The sequence below is a fragment of the Euprymna scolopes genome, chromosome 45 (genome assembly GCF_053919585.1).
Source record: "Euprymna scolopes isolate OS-2025 chromosome 45, ASM5391958v1, whole genome shotgun sequence".
In the NCBI taxonomy this organism is placed as follows: Eukaryota; Metazoa; Mollusca; class Cephalopoda; order Sepiida; family Sepiolidae; genus Euprymna; species Euprymna scolopes.
The window spans coordinates 63814012-63833524 of NC_136526.1; the positions used below are offsets into that span (position 1 = coordinate 63814012).

At 35.4% G+C, this 19513-nt stretch overlaps 1 protein-coding gene across 7 annotated transcripts in view; it reads left to right on the forward strand.

Moving 5' to 3' along the window:
- The window catches only part of LOC145269843 (cytochrome P450 4A25-like), a 117065-nt gene extending 97693 nt beyond the window's left edge, over positions 1-19372 (forward strand). For 5 of the 7 annotated variants that reach the window (XM_080125564.1, XM_080125565.1, XM_080125563.1 and 2 more), the window contains 5 exons: positions 486-609; positions 5550-5745; positions 8129-8211; positions 12996-13061; positions 19093-19372. In XM_080125564.1, coding sequence (XP_079981690.1) covers positions 486-609; positions 5550-5745; positions 8129-8211; positions 12996-13061; positions 19093-19198 — 575 coding nt within the window. In that variant the 3' untranslated portion in view covers positions 19199-19372. Of the gene's footprint in view, positions 1-485; positions 610-5549; positions 5746-8128; positions 8212-12445; positions 12534-12995; positions 13062-19092 lie in introns of those variants that run through there. The other 2 variants (XM_080125566.1, XM_080125567.1) reach the window with 2 other exon arrangements.
- The last annotated feature ends 141 nt before the right edge of the window (positions 19373-19513 follow it).

Genomic DNA, 19513 nt, shown 5'->3' on the forward strand with positions numbered 1-19513 from the left:
TGTTAAGAACTGAACGATATTTGTAAAAATATTTGTACATAAGTCTGTGAAATTAATTCTGTAGACTAGAGTTTCACGAGTCTGTTTTCTTCCTGCCTGCGGCTTCGATATTCGCTTTCAGCATACAGGATTCAATGTAACAACCCTCAGAGAAGGACTAGACGATACAAGCCGAGATTTCCAGATAAACAGGGGTCCTTTCCAGCTTCATCAGAAAAGGTGTTATAGCGTACGGACTAAGATAGTAACAAATAATGGTGGAGAGCTAGATGTTTTGGTTTCGATTCTAGCTGACAGACCCCAAGTTATTCTTTTTTTTATTTCAGAAATCACAACTAGGTAAAATATAATATCCAATAATGATTATAAATTCTGCATGAATTACATTTAAGCATATTTTATGACCAGGCAATACCGGGCAGTGTGCTAAATTCGATATAAAAACGTTTGCGTATGAAAACTAAAATTGTGCTGTCTTTTTTCAGGTCATGACACAACCGCTTGTAGCTTGAGTTGGATGCTGTACGCAATGGCCGCTAACCCTGACGAGCAGGAGAATGTCTACAACGAACTCCAAAATGTCTTACAAAACAGAACAGAAGTCACATGGTAAGTGACGGACTCTGAATACAAAATGTGTACAATTTAATAATTCCGCCATTTTTTTTATCAAATTCCGCCAGGATGCTTAGAGATAGTTTGACATCAGATAGAACATAGCATCATCATCATCATCATCATCATCATTAATGGGATAATGTGTGTGTTATTTATTTTGTGTGTCACATTTACATCCGAGGTTATGAACTTCCATTTCTTGTAATAAATAATTTTACCGAGAATTCTTCATAGCCTCGCCGTGCCCGCACAAACAGAATAATGGCGCGCTCTCCAAACGCATTTGTGCACGTGCGGCTGTCTAAAGTTCATTTCATCTGCGTGCACATCGCCTTTCTACACCCATGCAAATTCAGTGGCTACATAAACTAAACTCGGCCTTTTCACGCGGACGTCTTTGAAAGCATCTTTTATCACAAAGATGTTTTTTTCATCCAATCGGATTACGAATAAGACAAATTTCAAAAATATTTTTTCAAACAGTGTTCGTGGAGCCGATTGGGAATATATAAAAAGGGCTTTTTGTGCCAAAACCAGCAGTCGACCTCCAACCAGCATGCTGTAAACATCATCATCGATTCTGTCCGCAGGACGTTAAATGCACACCAATAATTAATTTTCCATGAAAATGGACTTTTTACCCTCTTCTATCTCTCTGCTAGGATGGACTTTTAGGTTGTTTAATTCTTCCTAAAAAATGACTGGTTATTTCTGACCGAGAACTTTTACTTTTTCTACTTCATTTCATAGACTTCCAATTAAGAAGAAACTTTCTGGTCTTCTCTTTTCATTTATTCAAGATTTTGAAAAAGTAAATTTTGTATAAAATTTATTCATCCGCCTCAGTCATCTTTGATTGTTCAACTCCATTTTACATACCTATTTTTATTATTAATATTTTTTTTAGTTTGTGGGACTAACATCGACACCCGTAGTCCCGCAACAATATATATATATATATATATATATATATATATATATATATATATATATATATATATATAAAAGAATGGCAGTATAGTTACAATCTAAAATCTAAATATTTATTTTTCATGCAAAATAGCTTCTCCATCATGTTACAATTTCTGTACATTTTTTTCAGATTCCTCTTGTTATGCAGAAACAAACGGTTATTATCATGTCAATACCTTTCGGAAAATGGCTTCCTGCTTTTCTCCTTGCAGCATTATATTGTCAGGCATTTCTTCCTATCTAAGCAAAGAATTTCTAATAACTGTTTGTTTCTGCATAACGAAACAGATCTGTAAAGCATGTTACTGAAATTTTTACATGCTGGAGGAGCTGTTTTGCATGGAAAATAAATATTTTGATTTTAGAATGTAGCTATATTGTTGTTTTTTTTATATATTGTTGTTTTTTTTGGTAAAATATATCTGTGTATGCCAATCCTTTTTGTTTAGAAGCTCAATTTTTGTTAAATATTACAACAGAGCATATATAAAAAAACAACAATATATAAAAAAACAACAATATATAAAAAAAACAACAATATATAAAAAACCAACAATATATATTGTTGTTTTTTTATATATTGTTTTTTTATATATTGTTGTTTTTTTATATATGCTCTGTTGTAATATTTAACAAAAATTGAGCTTCTAAACAAAAAGGATTGGTATATACAGATATATTTTACCAAAATAATATATATATATATATATGTATGATTTTCAGAATGTGAGAGATTATATATAATAAATTCCACAGCCAAACAACGTCGCAGCTCACAAAAGCCATGACAGTCAATGAACTGGAAGTCCAAGACTCGAGTTTCGCCCTCATTCGTGCTCATCAGTTAGATATATCCGAACTCAGGATTCGAAACCCGACCCTCTTGCATGGGAGGCAAGCACTCTGTCAACTGCGCAAACGCCCCGCACACAAGGAATTCTATTAACTTACGTTGTTACATTGTTGCTCTATAATAAAGGGTTGAGTGTTTGTTGCGTCATCTCTAATAATGGATTAGAAGAGATGACGTGTTATATTATATATTTATGTTGTATCATAAAGGGAATCGTGTGTGAGTGACATGTATTTTCAGAACCTACCTCTGCTTCTTCGATGTTGGACCATCTGGAATTTTCTCGTCCTGGAGGGAGACTTGATACCTGTTTTTGGATGAAGATTCAATCACTCCAAGACAAGGAATTAGTTCTATAGTTTATTTCACTTTTCCCAGATGTCCTGCAGAAGTTGGAAAGTGAAATCGGCCTGTGTGGGTTCTTCTTCTACACACGTCAGCGTTCGCCCCCCCCCCCCAGTGAAGAGGAGGAGACAACGGGAAGCCGTCCGTTGTCTTCTGAGTCCAAATCAAATCTCAACGATTCAGCTAACCTGATCACATGACTCGCACGCAATCCAATCAGCTGATCTTAACTTCCGGTCAACGTGTCTACACTATAACTCACCTCTTCCCCCCCTCTCTCTCTCTCTCTCTCTCTCTCTCTCTCCCTCTCTCTATTTCTTAACACACAGATCAAGCAAACCGCACTGAAATCCAACTGTGAAATGGACCTACTTCGTCTCAACAAGGGACGCGGTCATCCAACCAGCTAATAATCCTTGTGCAACATCAGCTTGGCGTTATTAGCTGGTTGGATGACCGTGTCCCTTGTTGAGACGAAGTAGGTCCATTTCACAGTTGGATTTCGGTGCGGATTGCCTGTTTTAGTTGGGGACCCATCGTGGTGCACTAGGAAGAAGCTCGCATGCCTTATAGGAGTTTATAGGGAACTCATTCTCTCACACGCACACACACATATACATAAACACACACATGCACATACACACATACACATACATAAACACACACATACACATATATGCACATACACATACATAAACACACACATACACATACATAAACACACACATACACATACATAAACACACACATACACATACATAAACACACACACATACACACACGCACACACACACAAAGTTCCTTTTATATAATAGATAGATATGAGTGAGGGAACAGAAACATTTATCATTATCAAACTGTAGCACAACGGATAAAGGCACTAACTACAAGCTTCTGAGGGTTAAGTGTTCAGTCCTCAATAATGCCAAAACTACTTAAGAATCTATATATATAAAAGTGAAAATGTGTGTATGTATGTATGTATGTTTGTATGTGTGTTTGTGTGTCCGCTAAAAACTTTCGACAGACACGACAAAGATTCACAAACTCTGTATCATATTGAAGCTCCATCCTTTGCTCGAAAAATATCAAAAAATTGGCCAAAAACGTTCATTTTCACCCCGAAATCGACAATTTTTGACAGGGGGGGGTCAACAAAAACGGTCCTCTCGTGACGACGACCAGTTCTATGCATGCGCCAGATGACATCATGACCTCATTTACTTTAAATAGTTGAAGAACTGACTAAATTTCATGTATGTCGCGTTAGCTCAGTTGGTTAGCGCGTTGGTTCGTTATCTAAACGTTTTGGATTTGAATCGTGGTGTGAGATGTCTTTTTTTTTTTTTTTTTTTTAAATTTAAATATTGAACCAGTATTATTTGAGCCATTTTTCACGTAACGTTCGTTTTTCTGGGGGTTTTTTTTTACTTTGCTTATCCACCCCTGACCACACACCCAAAAACACTCGGGTACCCACCAATATTTTAAATTTTAATATCGAAACAGGCTTATTTAAGCTATTTTTCTTTTTTGTTTTTTCGATTTTTACATTTAACATTGTTCGTTTGCCTTACGTTAGTTTTTTTGTGTTTTTTTCGATGTTTTGATTACCCCCCCCCCCCGCTTAAGTTTTAACGTTGTTTTCTTTTTTTACTTCGCTTATAACAAACAAACCTGGTCATTGACCTCATTTGCTGTCGTCGTCGTCGTAACGCTCGATGACTTCCATGCGCGCACCTGCCAATTTGGTTCTTACTTAAATAAATTCAAACATCTTTCAGTAACTCATTCTGGCTGGCCGATTTTATTTTCAAACTTCACCTCAGAGCTTCGAGTTCGATCCTACCAACTTCCTCCCTCCCCGGTTTCTTTTTTATTTACCACTACACCCACCTCCAAACACCCGGGCAACGCCAAGTACCTCCACTAGTATAATATAAAAAACACTTTAATCCAGTCCTGGTTAATAGAATGAGAAAAATCTACCCCAGTGGATTAAAGCAAGAGTTTAACTTGAAATTCTATATAGTTTAAGAAGATGCACCTTAAAAAGTTCAGTTCTATCTTTATTTTCATGGTAAGTGCTCGACTTAACTCCAATCTATGGTTCCCCTTTGCTAAATTTTCACAAAAAACACCCGACTAGCTACAACCAGTATACACGAATTCTCCCACTCTCCATCTGTGCCTAAATCTAAATGCAGATTCCATAAACAAAGTTTCTTTCCCAGAATTGTCCGCTTGTGGAATACTGTTCCGCTGTCCTGCTTCCCAGTTGAATACAACATGGCAGTCTTCAAATCCAATGTAAACAAGTTGTTGTTGAGCCGTTCTCATAAATAATTAAATTCTACCCAATTTAAACCATTAACGATTACTACACTACCACCTTACATGTTTTTTTTACATAGGCATGACCACTTATCAAGGCCAAGAGGCCACTCGAGGATAAGTGTTAAAGAGTGTACAGTAGTCCATTGGACAATATAGTAATCGTTAGTAATGGAAATTCGGTAAATTTGTTAACTTATATGGAACGGCTCACCAAGAATTTGTTTACGTTAGACTTGAAGACAACCATATTGTAGTCAGCCGGAAAGCAGGAAAACGGAAAACAATTCCATAGTTCAGTTCTATCTTTTGTCGGGCCTTGATAAGTGATGACTATCAATTAAAAAAAAAAAGGTTACATCAGCTGAAACGTTGTGAAAAAGATGTTTTTGCTTGTTCGTTTCATTCTATGTTCTTCGTCTTTCAGGGATGACCTATCCGAGCTGCGATACCTGACAGCCTGCCTCAAGGAATCGATACGGCTGTTTACGACAGTACCCATAATCTCCCGTCGATTGACACGTCCATTTGAGATAGACGGTAAAGTTATACCAGCCGAAATGACAGTCAGTATCAACATCTACGCCATGCACCACAACCCAGATATATGGTCGGAACCGGAGGTTTGTTTGGCAACTTTTTTTTTTTAGTTACGTTTTGACTAATTTCAGTAACGTTCAGGGGGGGGGGTTTGTTTTACGGCATATCAATCCTTTTCAGGTTATTTAATGCCGAATCCAGTGATTTTGAAGAAAAAATTATTTTAATAGATTATATTTGTTTTTTTTCAAGTCAGTTTCTATTTAACCCATAGTTGGGACCCTAACAGGTACTACCACTCGAGGTCAGAGTGGACCTGGGAGCAATGGCAATTAAGTGGTGGCTCCAAACTCCCCAAGGCCCGCAAGCTGGGGCCTCACAATCGAATATAGTTTAAGGTCATATCCAGGACCAGAGGGGATTGGAGTTCTCTGCTTTTTAATGGATTTTTTTTTAATCCCGAAACATAGATTAAAGCTCAGTCGAGCACCTGCCATGAAATAAAAAAAAACAAATGTATTATCTAACTAAGTCACGTTGTTTATTGCGATAAAAAAAATTTTATTCGTTGTTTGTGCTAAATATTATTATATAATGAATCTTTTGAAGTTAAAATTAATTGAGGAATACACAGTTTAAATAGGTAAAGTTATTCAATATGGCTCAAATGCATGGCAATTTTGAATAACTTTTTTTTTTACATGGTGGTCACCACTTATCAAGGCCCGGAAGCCACTCGGGGATAAGGGTTATTGCGTGTACAGTAATCAATGGGATAGTATCGTAGTAATCGTTAGTATTGGAGATGTCGTAAAATGTCTTACTTAAGGGGGCGGTTCACCAGGAATTTGTTTATATTGGACTTGAAGACATCCAAGTTGTAGTCAGGTGGGAAACAGGCAAACAGAAGAGAGTTCCACAGACGTTCACTTCTAAGAAAGAAACTTTGTTCATGGAATTTATGTTTTGACTTAGGCATAGATAAAGAGTGGGGAAAATGATTGACAGTGGTTTCAGCTAGACGAGTGTTTATCATGAATGATTGGCGAGGACGGACTAGAGATTGGAGCTCAGATGAGCACTTGCCATGGAAGTAACGAAAAAACAAAGACAGGCTCGCAATGTCTCTTCTGTGGGAGAGAGGTTGCAGGGAAGAGAAAAGGGCATCTCCCACTAAGCCACAAAGTTTATTTTGTACTCTGTCAAGGCAGGATAGGCTGTTTTTAGCAGCTCCTACCCAGATGTGGCAGCAGTAATCCATCCTTGGACGTACTTGGTTTTTATACAGATAGAGAATTGCATCAGTAGTGAGATATCTTCTGGAGCGGTAGAAGGATCCCACCATTTTCCCAGCGATCTTGGCAACATATTTGATGTACGTGTTCAATTTCAGATCAGGAGTAAAGGTCAAACCCAGAAGCTTATCAAAACATGAAGCCATCCATTTCAATTGATGCCAGATGGGGATCAGAGTGTTGATGATGTAAAGATAGGAGCTTGGTTTTAAATGCATTTAAAGTGACCAGTCACCTCTTCTCCCATTGTACCGCGCACTCAAGATCAGAGGAGAGAGAATTAGAGAGAAGTTTGTCATTTACGGCCTTTGATGTGTTGCCATAGATGGTCATGTCATCAGCATAGATGTCAACGAATGATTTACGTATGTGTTGTTATTCTTCAACTAATGTTTACATATTTAAACTGTGTGTTCTTCTAATAATCTGTTTGATATAAAAATAAATAGTTTTCATAAATTTTTGTTTGTCAAAGAATTTACGCCACTAAAATACACATTTACCATTACCTATAACTCCGGCAAAAAAAAACAAAAAAACAAAAATAAAAACATAATAACAAAGTGCACAGTTCCTTTTTTTCCAGAGCATGTGTATGTGTGTATGTGTGTGTTTATGTATATGTGTATGTGTGTGCGAGAGAAAGAGTTCCCTATAAACTCCTATGAGGCATACGAGGTTTCCACCTGACTACAACCTGGATGTCTTCAAGTCCAACATAAACAAATTCCTGATGAACTGCCCTCTTAAGTAGACACTTTATTAAATTTCCACACTAACGGACTGTACTTACAATAACCCTTATCCCTGAGTGGCTTCCAGGCCTTGATAAGTGGTGACCACCTTGTAAAAAAAAAATATATATTTCACAATCAAGGCCTCACTCATGTACGTCAGCTAATAGAAGTTTGCAGGGAATGTAATCACCGACGTTCCGTACTTATTTTTCAATAATGTCATTTTCTTATATTTTATTTCAATAAATCGTTTCACAATAGAAATACTGAAGAACCATAAAAGTGAAGGAACTGATTTGCCTTGTCACTGCTTCCGGTAGCAGCTACACCGGAAGTTAGGAAGTACGTTAGTTGATGATAAACACTATTTGTTTATTTACAAATTTTTCAGTTTGATATCTATTGTAAAACAAATCCCGAACTTCTCCTTGTAGGAATTCCGACCATCCAGATTTTTATCTGATGATCAAAGTCCCAAGAATCCGTATATGTACATCCCATTCTCTGCTGGACCCCGGTAAGTCTCGGAAAATTTTTTCATTTTATTTAAAAAAAGAATGCTTTTTTATGATGACGTCATACTTGGAGGCAGAAGTGATAAATGTTTTGAAAGTATTTCACTCCCGATTCTTGTGTCCCATAAAAATGACCTGAATTGTAATTATCAACAAAAACAAACAAAGGCTTACGTTCCAGGTTGCGGTGTAGTGAAAAACAAAGAAAAACAATTAAATATTTTAAATATTTATATTTCAGGAATGTCGGTTGATGTCTTTTTAAGACACGGATAACAAAGAGGACATAAAGAGAGGAGAGCTGACAGTGGTCCAGTGTGAGTGACAAATATTGCCGTCAACCACCATACTCTTCAGACCTCTCACCTACTGACTACCACTTTTTCAAGTATCTCGACAACTTTCTGCATGAGAAAAGCTTACAAAAACCTAAGCGATATCAAAAACGCCTTTGGCGACTTCATCGTCACCAGAACGCAAGATTTTTACATTACTTGCATAAAAATACACTTGTTTTGCATTGGCAAACGTGTGTTGATTCTGGTGGTGCTTATTTAAATCAATAAATTTTTGTTTGAGTCGAGATATGTTCATGTGAATTTAAAAGTTAAAAACTGCAAGAACTTTCTTGTCAACTTGATATCAACGTCATGCAAGTATTTTCCATGGGTTACGATCATTATTCTTTTCTTTTTTTTATTTAACTATTTATTTATTTTACAAGTCTTCACAAAAACAAAAAGAAAACAGGAAGAAATATAATTGATACAAAGCATACTTTTAAAAGAAAAGGCAATGATTGTTTCTTCGTTGTTAGAAATATTTTGCTTTGAAAAGGTTCAACAGTTGCTTGCCTTTCATTTCAGCATCACCAATTCAAATAGATGACGTCATTATCATAATTGAAGATGTAAAAAAGAATTGTTGGTTGCTGTTTTGATGTGTCCAAATTAGTGATGGGACGATTTCAATATTTTGCCCGATTCTGATACAAGTACCGATTCTCTTCTAAATTCCAGATTCTGATACAATTACTGACATGACCTACTAATATGTGTTATTTATTTTGTATTTTAGAGTAAATCTATTTTGTACTCTGTCAAGGCAGGATAGGCTGTTTTTAGCAACTCCTGCCCAGATGTGGCAGCAGTATTCCATCCTTGGATGTACTTGTTCCATCTTTGGGCTTCAATTTTTGCCAAACTTTCGCAGAAAACACTCGTCTAACTAAAACGACTATCAACAGTTTTCCTCACTCTCTATCTGTGCCTAAATCTAAATGCAAATTCCATGAACAAAGTTTCTTTCCTATGACTATCTGCCTGTGGAATATTGTTCTGCTGACCTGCTTTCCAGCTGACTACAATATGGTCGTCTTCAAGTTCAATGCAAGCAAGTTCTTATTGAGGTGCCCCCCCCCCATCTAAATAATCTATTTCTACTCAATTTTCACCTCAGTGACTACCGTACACTCATTAACTCTTATCCTCAAGTAGCTTTCGGGCCTTGATAAGTGTTGACTTCCATGTAAAAACAAAAAAATCCTATCATCTGAAATAGTATGCCATCTTTTTAAGTATAAAACAATTAGTAATGCTTTATATCATATTATAATGGTGATTTTGTGTTTGTTAATCAAAACTAGCTTTATCAATCAACTAGCAGGTTGCCTGCGTTGCCCGGTCGTAAAATACATCGAACTATGATATTTTGGTTTATGCAGATTTATCAAGTGCCTTTGCATTAAATTTTAAAAAATCGTCCCAGTTGTGTCAGAGTTCATAGGAAATGAACTCACACACAAAGTTCCTTTTATATAATAGTGCGTGTGTATGTGTGTGTGTATGTGTGAGTGTGTGTGTGAGTGTGTGTGAGTGTGTATGTGTGTGTGTATGTGTGAGTGTGTGTGTGTATGTGTGTGTGTGTGAGTGTGTATGTGTGTGTGAGTGTATGTGTGTGAGTGTGTGTGTATGTGTATGTGTGAGTGTGTGTGTGTGCGTGTATGTGTGTGTGAGTGTGTGTGTGCGTGTGTGTGTGAATGTGTGTGTGTATGTGTGAGTGTGTGAATGTGTGTGAGTGTGTGTATGTATGTGTGTGTGCACGCATGTGTGTGTATGTATGTGTGCGTGTGGGTGTGAGTGTGTGAATGTATGTGTGTGTATGTGTATGTGTATGCGTGTGTGTGTGCGCGCGCGCGCGTGTGTGTGTATATTAGAAAGTTTGAATTGCTTATTCACGATAGCAGAAAGAGACTCTCCTAACTTCCTCATAAATGTGATTTTTGCAATATCATGGCATCATATAGATTTTTCTTGAATTTTGTTTTTTAATATAGAAGAAATTCTGGACAAGAACAAAAAAAATCATTTAATTGGTTCTTTAACTTTTCCATATATATATACTAGCAAAAGTACCCGTCGTTGACTGGGTTCAAAAACAGCCTACAGAAAATGGACTCTGATTTATGAAAGTATGGTAGGTTATGGAAAGGAAGGGTCGTAAAGAGATAGCTTCGAATTTGGGGGTATCAAAACCAAAGCAAAATATGATGAAAGTAAAAATAAAATAGATAAACCCCATAATTTATTATACCATACCTGTTCACACTGAAACACTTATCACAATATTCTGTGGATCTATATTAAAAAACCTTGTTAAACTTTGTGACATATTTCCATTCTATGAAGATCAGGTGCGAACGAACACCCCATAATTTTATTATACCATATTTCTTCAAACTGAAACATAATTATCAAAGTATACTTATGCAGATAGATATGAAAAGTCTTTATTAAAGTTTGTGCCTATTTCCATTCTATGGAGGCCAGGCGCGAATGCAAACCCCACAATTTTATTATACCATCCCTATTTAAGTTAAAACATACTTATCAAAGTATTATTTTGTACATCTATATCAAAAACACTTGTAAACGTTTTTTTTTTTAATTTTTATTTCCATACTTTGTGGACCAGGCGCGTATGAAGACCCCACAATTTTAAAGAATCATCATTATGCCAGATCAAACATACCCATTCCTGTGTCTCGATACATCTTCTATCATTATATGCGATCAGTTTTCTATAATAGTCAACCATATAGGAGCCTATTCGTGACCAGACACACACACAGACGTTCAGCTTTATATATATATATATATATTTATTCGGTTAAAATTATTTTAAATATTTTCACTTTCATGATGGGATGATTCCAAAATTTTTCCCCGATTCCGATACAATTACCGAGTCTATTCTAATATTTAGCGTCACTATCTGATTATTTTACTAACAGTTTCTCCTCTGATGAGAAGAATTAGCTTTGAAACTCTGCGGATTAAGGATTACCTAGTTACCAGCTTTTGAGTATGCTGCCGAATAATAAAAACTTTTTGTAAATTTCTACTTTATAGCTCTGTTTTTACTATTGTATATATACTAGACTACCCGTGACACGTTGGGTCAGTATGTTATATTAGCTATGGAATTAATGTATGAGCGTGACATTTGTGATGCAAAGAAAATAGTTTTTTGTGGCATAACAGAAACATTTCTGTGAAAGTATATTAAAATGAAAAAAAGAATATAGATAGATTTCTATGAGTCATTCTGTTTATAATTGTTTATTTTTGAAAACCAAAACAAACTTACAGCCATTGAATTATAAGTGGTTTGCCATACTTATAGATAAATGTGCACTGAACAGATACCATAATACTTAAAGTTAAATTTAAATTTTGATATATCTTTTTTTAAATAAAATTGTTAGTTGAAAGTACAGAAAGGTAAAAACACTGTTGTTTTTGTAAATTTTTGGGTAATTTTCAAATGTTTTCCTTGTAATTGATTAAAAATTGTAAGACAACAAAAGATTAATTTTAGTTATAAAACAAAGCCAGATTGTATCAGTTTGTCATTAGTGTATAACATGCTACTTGAAGTGTAAATAAATTGACAAAATTGTATGTTGATTTCAACAACAAAAGAATTGTCGGGTGTATCTATAATTTCGCGCGCATTTTAAAAGTGCAAACTAGAAAATTATATATACATTCAATAACGCAACAAGAGTCAAATAGACAGAGTACAGTCGCCATAATCAATTGATTCAACAAAAAAGAAAGCTTCAATTTTTTTTTTTTTTGTAAAACCGAAACTATTTTTTCTAATAATAACGATGCTGATCCAAAGAAAAAGGTTTGTAAGTTTTTTATTCCTTTTTTTGTTTTTTGATTTCAGAAATTGTATCGGACAAAATTTTTTTTTTTTATTTCAGAAATTGTATTGGACAAAATTTTTTTTTTTTTACTGATTTCAGAAATTGTATCGAACAAATTTTTTTTTTTTTTATTTCAGAAATTGTATCGGACAAAATTTTTTTTTTTTATTTCAGAAATTGTATTGGACAAAATTTTTTTTTTTTTGATTTCAGAAATTGTATCGGACAAATTTTTTTTTTTTTTGATTTCAGAAATTGTATCGGACAAATTTTTTTTTTTTTTTATTTCAGAAATTGTATCGGACAAAATTTTTTTTTTTTTTTTTTTGATTTCAGAAATTGTATCGGACAAAATGTTTTGTTTTTTGATTTCAGAAATTGTATCGAACAAAATTTTTTTTTTTTTTTTTTGATTTCAGAAATTGTATCGGACAAATTTTTTTTTTTTTGATTTCAGAAATTGTATCGGACAAATTTTTTTTTTTTGATTTCAGAAATTGTATCGGACAAAATTTTTTTTTTTTGATTTCAGAAAGTGTATCGGACAAAATTTTTTTTTTTTGATTTCAGAAATTGTATCGGACAAAATTTTGCAATGCATGAAATGAAAGTCATGATGGCCAAAATTATCCAAAGGTAAGTTTCTTTAAGGTTCTTTCTTTTTTTTTTTTTTACAATATAATTTTATTATTTGCATTGAACTATGTAGCACAATATTACTTTTTGAGTATTTATTAGTAATTATTAATTCATCTCATTTGGGTCAATTCTATATTTAAAATACAATGAACACTATTTTCATAGAAATGTTAATAAATTTGCTGTATTTTTTTTTATTTTTCTGTTCAAAAAAAAAGACTAATTTATCATAAAATATCAGTTTTATGAAAACATATTTTTTGATAAAATATATTTCTCATTCCATGGAATTTCCACAGGTCTTGCTAGTCTTAGTAATAATCCTCACATTCCATGAGCAACATGATATAAAAAGCTAAAAAAAATAATATTTCAAGGTCAAAACTATAATAAGTGTTATATAGATTAGATTCACATCCAGAAAACAGCAATTCTTCTCCCTTTTTCAGAAATATCATTCATGGAATGTGAGGACTAAAGTGAAAACAAGAGTTACAAGTTAAAAGTAAACAAAGGGGGTAAAAAATTGCTGTTTTCTAGGCCGACTGTTGTTGTGAGCAGGGGATACATGGAAGTAAGCAACGTCTCTCAAATGCCTTAACGAATCTTGCTTTCCCGACTGCTGGAAAACTGCTTCTGTGGTACCAGTTTACAAAAACTCTGGCGAAAGAACTGATCCATTAAATTATTGCCCAATCAGCCTCCTCCCTCTTGTCGCCAAAATATTTGAGCCCTTAATTAATCAAGCTCTAGTCCACCACTTTACAGCTGCTAAACTTCTGTCTGACCACCAATATGGATTTAGGCAAGCCCGTTCTAGTACAGATATCCTAACTGTAATCTCCGAACGATTATACCAAGCACTGGATAAGGCAGGGGAGGGGAGGACAGTAGCCCTAGATATATCTGAGGCTTTTGACAGGGTATGGCACAATGGTTTTCTCATGAAAACAAAATCCTATGGTATTACTGGACAAATACTTAGCATAATTAGATCCTTCTTAAATGTCAACTTTTAATGTAGGGAAAGATTTTTTTTTTTGTGTGTTTTTTTATTTTTTTTTAATAAAATGTTTAGTGCTTCTACACTATTGGGACGAGATTTTGTCGTCGATAAATGGAGTTTTCAGATAAAAAACAATGGTTTCAACTGATTTTTTTTCTCAATTCTAATAAGTTACAAATTATGCAGTTGAAATTACCTGAATATTAATGAATTATTTAAAAAAAAAAAAAAAAACAACAACAAAAAAAAACTAATAGAGTTAGCAGGTGAAAAATTGCTGCCATCTTGTTTAAATCAAAATAGATAATTGTTGTATAGCCAGGGTGATATATAATCGATGTATAAATTGAGACATGTTATACAGCGGGGTATCACACGATGATATATAATACCAAGCACTGGATAAAGCAGGAGAGGGGAGGGCAGTAGCCCTAGATATATCTAAGGCTTTTCACAAGTTATGGCACAATGGTCTTCTCATGAAAATCAAATCTATGGTATTACTGAACGAATGCTTAGCATAATTAGATCCTTCTTAAATGAGAGAAGAATCCAGGTTGCCCTTGATGGGTGTACATCCAAAAAATTTTATATAAATGCGGGTGTACCTCGAGGATTGATCCTTCTGATATTCATAAATGACTTACCTGATAAAATTGTCTCTGAGATGGGTATATTTGCCGACGACACCACACTCTATAGCAGGCACGTGGGGAAAACTAATGAGCACATATCTAAGATAATAGCCGAAACCCTAGAGGAAGACCTTCCGTCTGTAATGGAATGGGGTCATGAATGGATGGTAACGTTCAACGCTGTCAAGACAAAGCTAGTTTCCTTTAATAATTATATGAAACCTTACAAATCACCAATAGCTATGGTTAGAGATACTTTACCTGAAAACACTTTGTTCAAGCTCCTTGGCTTAACGTTCACAGGAAACATGAGTTGGAATAGATATATCGAGATCATTGCCAAGGCTGCTGCAAAGGTGGGCTCTCTATACCGTGCTAGAAAATTACTCACGCCTTAAAGTATGCTGTACCTCTACAAGGTCACCATTCACCCATGTATGGAGTACTAGTGCATCTGCTACTAGTCTCTCACTCCTGGACAGGGTCCAGAAGGGAGTCGCCAACCTAATAGATCCTGAACTGTCATCTCAGCTTCGGCCTCTGTCCCATCAACGAAATGTTGCATCCCTCTGCCTGTTTTACAAGTATTTCAATGGTGGATGCTCTGACAAACCCCCTTGTACCCCCTCGACGAAAATACCCCCAACATACCCGACAAGCAGCAAAGTCCCACCCCTACACAGTAGAGATCCCTTTTACTCTAATAGTTTCTTCCCTAGAATTGCTAGACTTAGGAATTCATTTCTGGGATTCTACTTTCTCAACTGTACTGACATGCAGAAGTTCAAGTGTAATGTGAATAGACATCTTGCTTGTACCTCCCTTAACGAAAATGCCCCCGACAAGCAGCGAAGTCCCACCCCTTTACAGTTGAGATCCCAAGATGTAAGAAAACCTTTTACTCTAATAGCTTCTTCCCCAGAACTGCAGGACTTTGGAATTCTCTTCCAGTTTCCTGCTTCCCCAACTGTACTGACATGCAGAAGTTCAAGTGTAATGTGAACAGGCATCTTGCTGCTAAACTCCCTACATAGTACCCCTGCAACTTAGGTCCCTGATAGCAGTCCCCTACATCAAAGTGGCAATGTGCCTTGTTTGGGGTGAAAATAAAATTTAAAAAAAAAAAGAAAAAAAAAAAAAGAAATATATTACTGTTCGTATTCACATAAAACTATCATATTTTACTGAAGAATAATATATAGATGTTTCACACCTTTTTTTCATCCAGGAGTTCTATCTTCACTACTTGGCTCTGTGAAGAAACATACAGTGACCAACACAATAACCGATTATAGACACCTGTTTTTACTTCTTTCGTGAAACCACAGAACACTTTATATTTCAAAAATGTACATTTATTTCAGCTGTCTCAGTGGTCTTCACAACGACTCTGCATTACGTGTCTACATACTTGTTCTTTCCAAGCTCCATTTTTCGACTTTGAAGCATGTTTGCTCACATTCGTGACCAAACTCAAAATCCTCATTTTAATTGTCTTAACCCCTTGACCTGCCAGTTTCGTTACGCCATCATCAAAAGCATACGTCTCCTAACGTGTGCCCTCTGTCATGTACGCAGCTGTCGAAGGTCATTTTATTTATTTTTAACTAATTTATGCAAACATCTTTAGCTAAAACCCATTCTTAAACAACTAATAACTTCCAATAAAACTATTTTAACAGCATCACTGGATAGATAGAAAAGTAGATCGACAGATAGATCGATAATAACTAACTTTTAACCGTGTTATTATCTAACATCCAACTCTTTTCCTGATCTACATTAATGATCTTCCAAATCACATCCTTACATCATTTGTAGACATTTATGCTGATGACACTACCATTTATCTAAGACAGTAAACGACCAAGTTCTCTCAGATTCTCTCTCCTCTGATCTGATAGTACCTATTTATCTATTTACAATGCTTCCCCACGGGACAGAGTTAGACACCAGGGTCGTTTTTTAACGTTGAGAAAAGGAACAAAAATAAAAATTGTCTCAGTCGTGAAGGACTGTTCCTCCACCGAAAGAAAACAAGAAGTCCCTGATAGTAGCCCCTTACTTCAAAGTGGCAATGTGCCTTGTTTGGGGTGAAAATGTAATAAAAAAAATCTCTTCTGTGGGGGAAGAGGTTGCAGGAAAGAGAAAAAGGCCATCACCTACCAGGTTTCGAAGTTGGTTTTGAACTCTGTCAAAGCAGCTCTTGCCAAGATGTGCAGTACTCAATTTTAGGACGTACAGATAGAGGACTGCATCGGAAGTGAGATATCTACTCGCATGGTAGAATGATCTAACCATTTTTTCAGCGATATTGGCAATAGATTTGAAGTATGTTCCATTTCAGATCAGGAGTGAAGGTCAGACTCAGAAGCTTGTCAAAACATGGTGCTTCCCCAAGATGAGAGCGATTCACTTCATTAAAATTAACCCGCCACCTCTTTCCCCATTACACCATATGCCAACTTCTACATCACTATCCCTGAAAGTATAACATGGTAATCTTGCAAAATTTGACCTGGATACTCAAGATTTTCCGTCAATTATGGTTCGGGCTCGACTGCCAATCACCGGATTAAGGCGAGCATTGTTTAAATGTTGAAACACTACGGCAACATTTTTTTGTTTTGCTTTTTGTATAAAAAATGTAATTTTAAAAATTGGGTGTGGGGGTGATGAGGGGGTATTTTTCCTGTTTATTTATTTAACATTTGTTGACAAAAATAATTTGTGAATTTTCTTGAAAAAAAACTTTTCTGTACTTTCACCTAACAATTTAAGGTTTTCATAAAAATCATTCATCTTTTCTTATCAAAAAAAAAAACAACTGTTTGCAAGAAAACAAAAACGTTTATTGTCAATCTTCTTTTAAAAATAAATGTAAGTTTTCTCAAAAAAAAAAAAAACTGTACTTTCACCTAACAATTTACGTTAAAAACAAAAGCAAAAAAAAAAACATTTATTTTTTCTTGAAAAAAAAAAAACAACTTTTGTTGATAAAAAAATTGAAAAAAAAAGTAAATAAACAACACAAAATACAACTTTTCTTGAAAAATAAACAAAATAAAATTTAAAAAAATAAATAAATAAATAAAAAATAAAATAATATATATTCAATAAATTCACAGTATGTTTCTGTTATTTTTTATTTATTTCTATTTTTTCCTGTTTGTTTGTTTGGAAATTTGTCTGCCTCTGTTACTTTGCTCGACTTAATCCGGTGACTGCCGATCAAGCCTGAACCCTAACTGACAGAAAAGTACCTATAAAACAGACACCACATCGTACATCTGCTTATGTTTGCAAATGGGTAGCTGGATATTTGTTTTTTGTTCGTCCCCAAAATCAACTTTTTTCCTGTTGATTTTAATGTAATACTAATTTTGTACTGTTCTATAAGACTTAGAAGAAGTTAGTTTGTTGCTAATCGCCTAAGATGCCTCTCCCGAGGAATGCCGATGGGGCCGCAAAGGAATCTTGCACAGTCAGAGTGCTCCTCCTCTGGGGCACTGACTTTTTAATCCCGCTTTTTGTCCCTGGTGTCACATTTTTGCAGTGGGTTGGGTGGTTGTTTTTGTTTTACGGCATATCAACCTTTTTTAGGTTATTTAGGGGCCTCACCATCGGATATAGTTTTCGGTCATATCCCACAGAAGAGACGTAGCGAGCCTGTCGTTGTTCTATCGTTATTTTCATGGCAAGTGCTCGTCTGAGCTCCAATCTCTGGTCCCCCCTCGCCAATCTTTTTCAAAAAACACCTGACTAGCTGAAACCACCGTCAATAATTTTCCCCACTCTTTATCTGTGCCTAAATCAAAACGTAGATTCCATGAGCAAAGCTTCTTCCTTAGAACTGCACGCGTGTGGAATGCTGTTCCGCTTGCCTATTTCCCTCCCGACTTCAACCTGGATGTCTTCAAGTCCAACACAAACAAATTCCTGATGAACCGCCCCCTTAAGTAAGACATTCTATCAAAAACCCCAATACTAATGATTACTACAATACTATCTCATTGATTACTGTACACGCAATAACCCTTATCCCTGAGTGTCCTTCGGGCCTTGATAAGTGGTGACCCCCATGTAAGTAATGACACCTTACCAATTCTCCAATACTATTGCTACACTATCCCTTTGATTACTGTACACACAATAACCCTTATCCTCGAGTGGCCATTGGGCCTTGATAAGTGGTGAACTCCATGTAAAAAAAAAAAAAAAAAATCCAGGACCTTTTGCAGTGGGAAGGAAATAAATACAGTGAATATGACGCCATAAGTTGATCTGTTACTTTTATCTTTCAATGTAACTGGGGTGCTGAAAGTAAGCTAGGTCCTTAAAAATCAACTTTTTTCTTAAACTTTACTATATTTCTTTTTTCGCTCAGGTTTGAGATTTCCGCAGACCCAACTTACCAGCCAGAACCGATTCCAGAAATGGTTCTTCGATCCAGAACAGGAATCAGAGTCAAGTTAAAACGACGGAAAAGGTAGAATCAAAATGACATCTGAAACAACAGGGCCTGGCTTGGATAAGAAAAATGAAAAAAATAAGAAATGTTGGCGGACGTATACAATCCTACCATCCAAAGTGAAACATTATTTTTATATTTTAATTTTTTTTATATACTTTCGAGACACCAAATTTTTTTATTAAAAAAATTTAAACAATTTCTTGTTTCATCTGCCAACATTTTTTGTGATATAACTCTACCTATGTACATGTGTACACACGTTGTATGCTGTTTCAGTCGCAAAGGAGACCAAGACAAAGAATAGGAAATAACTCCAACTCGCTTGTTCTCCATA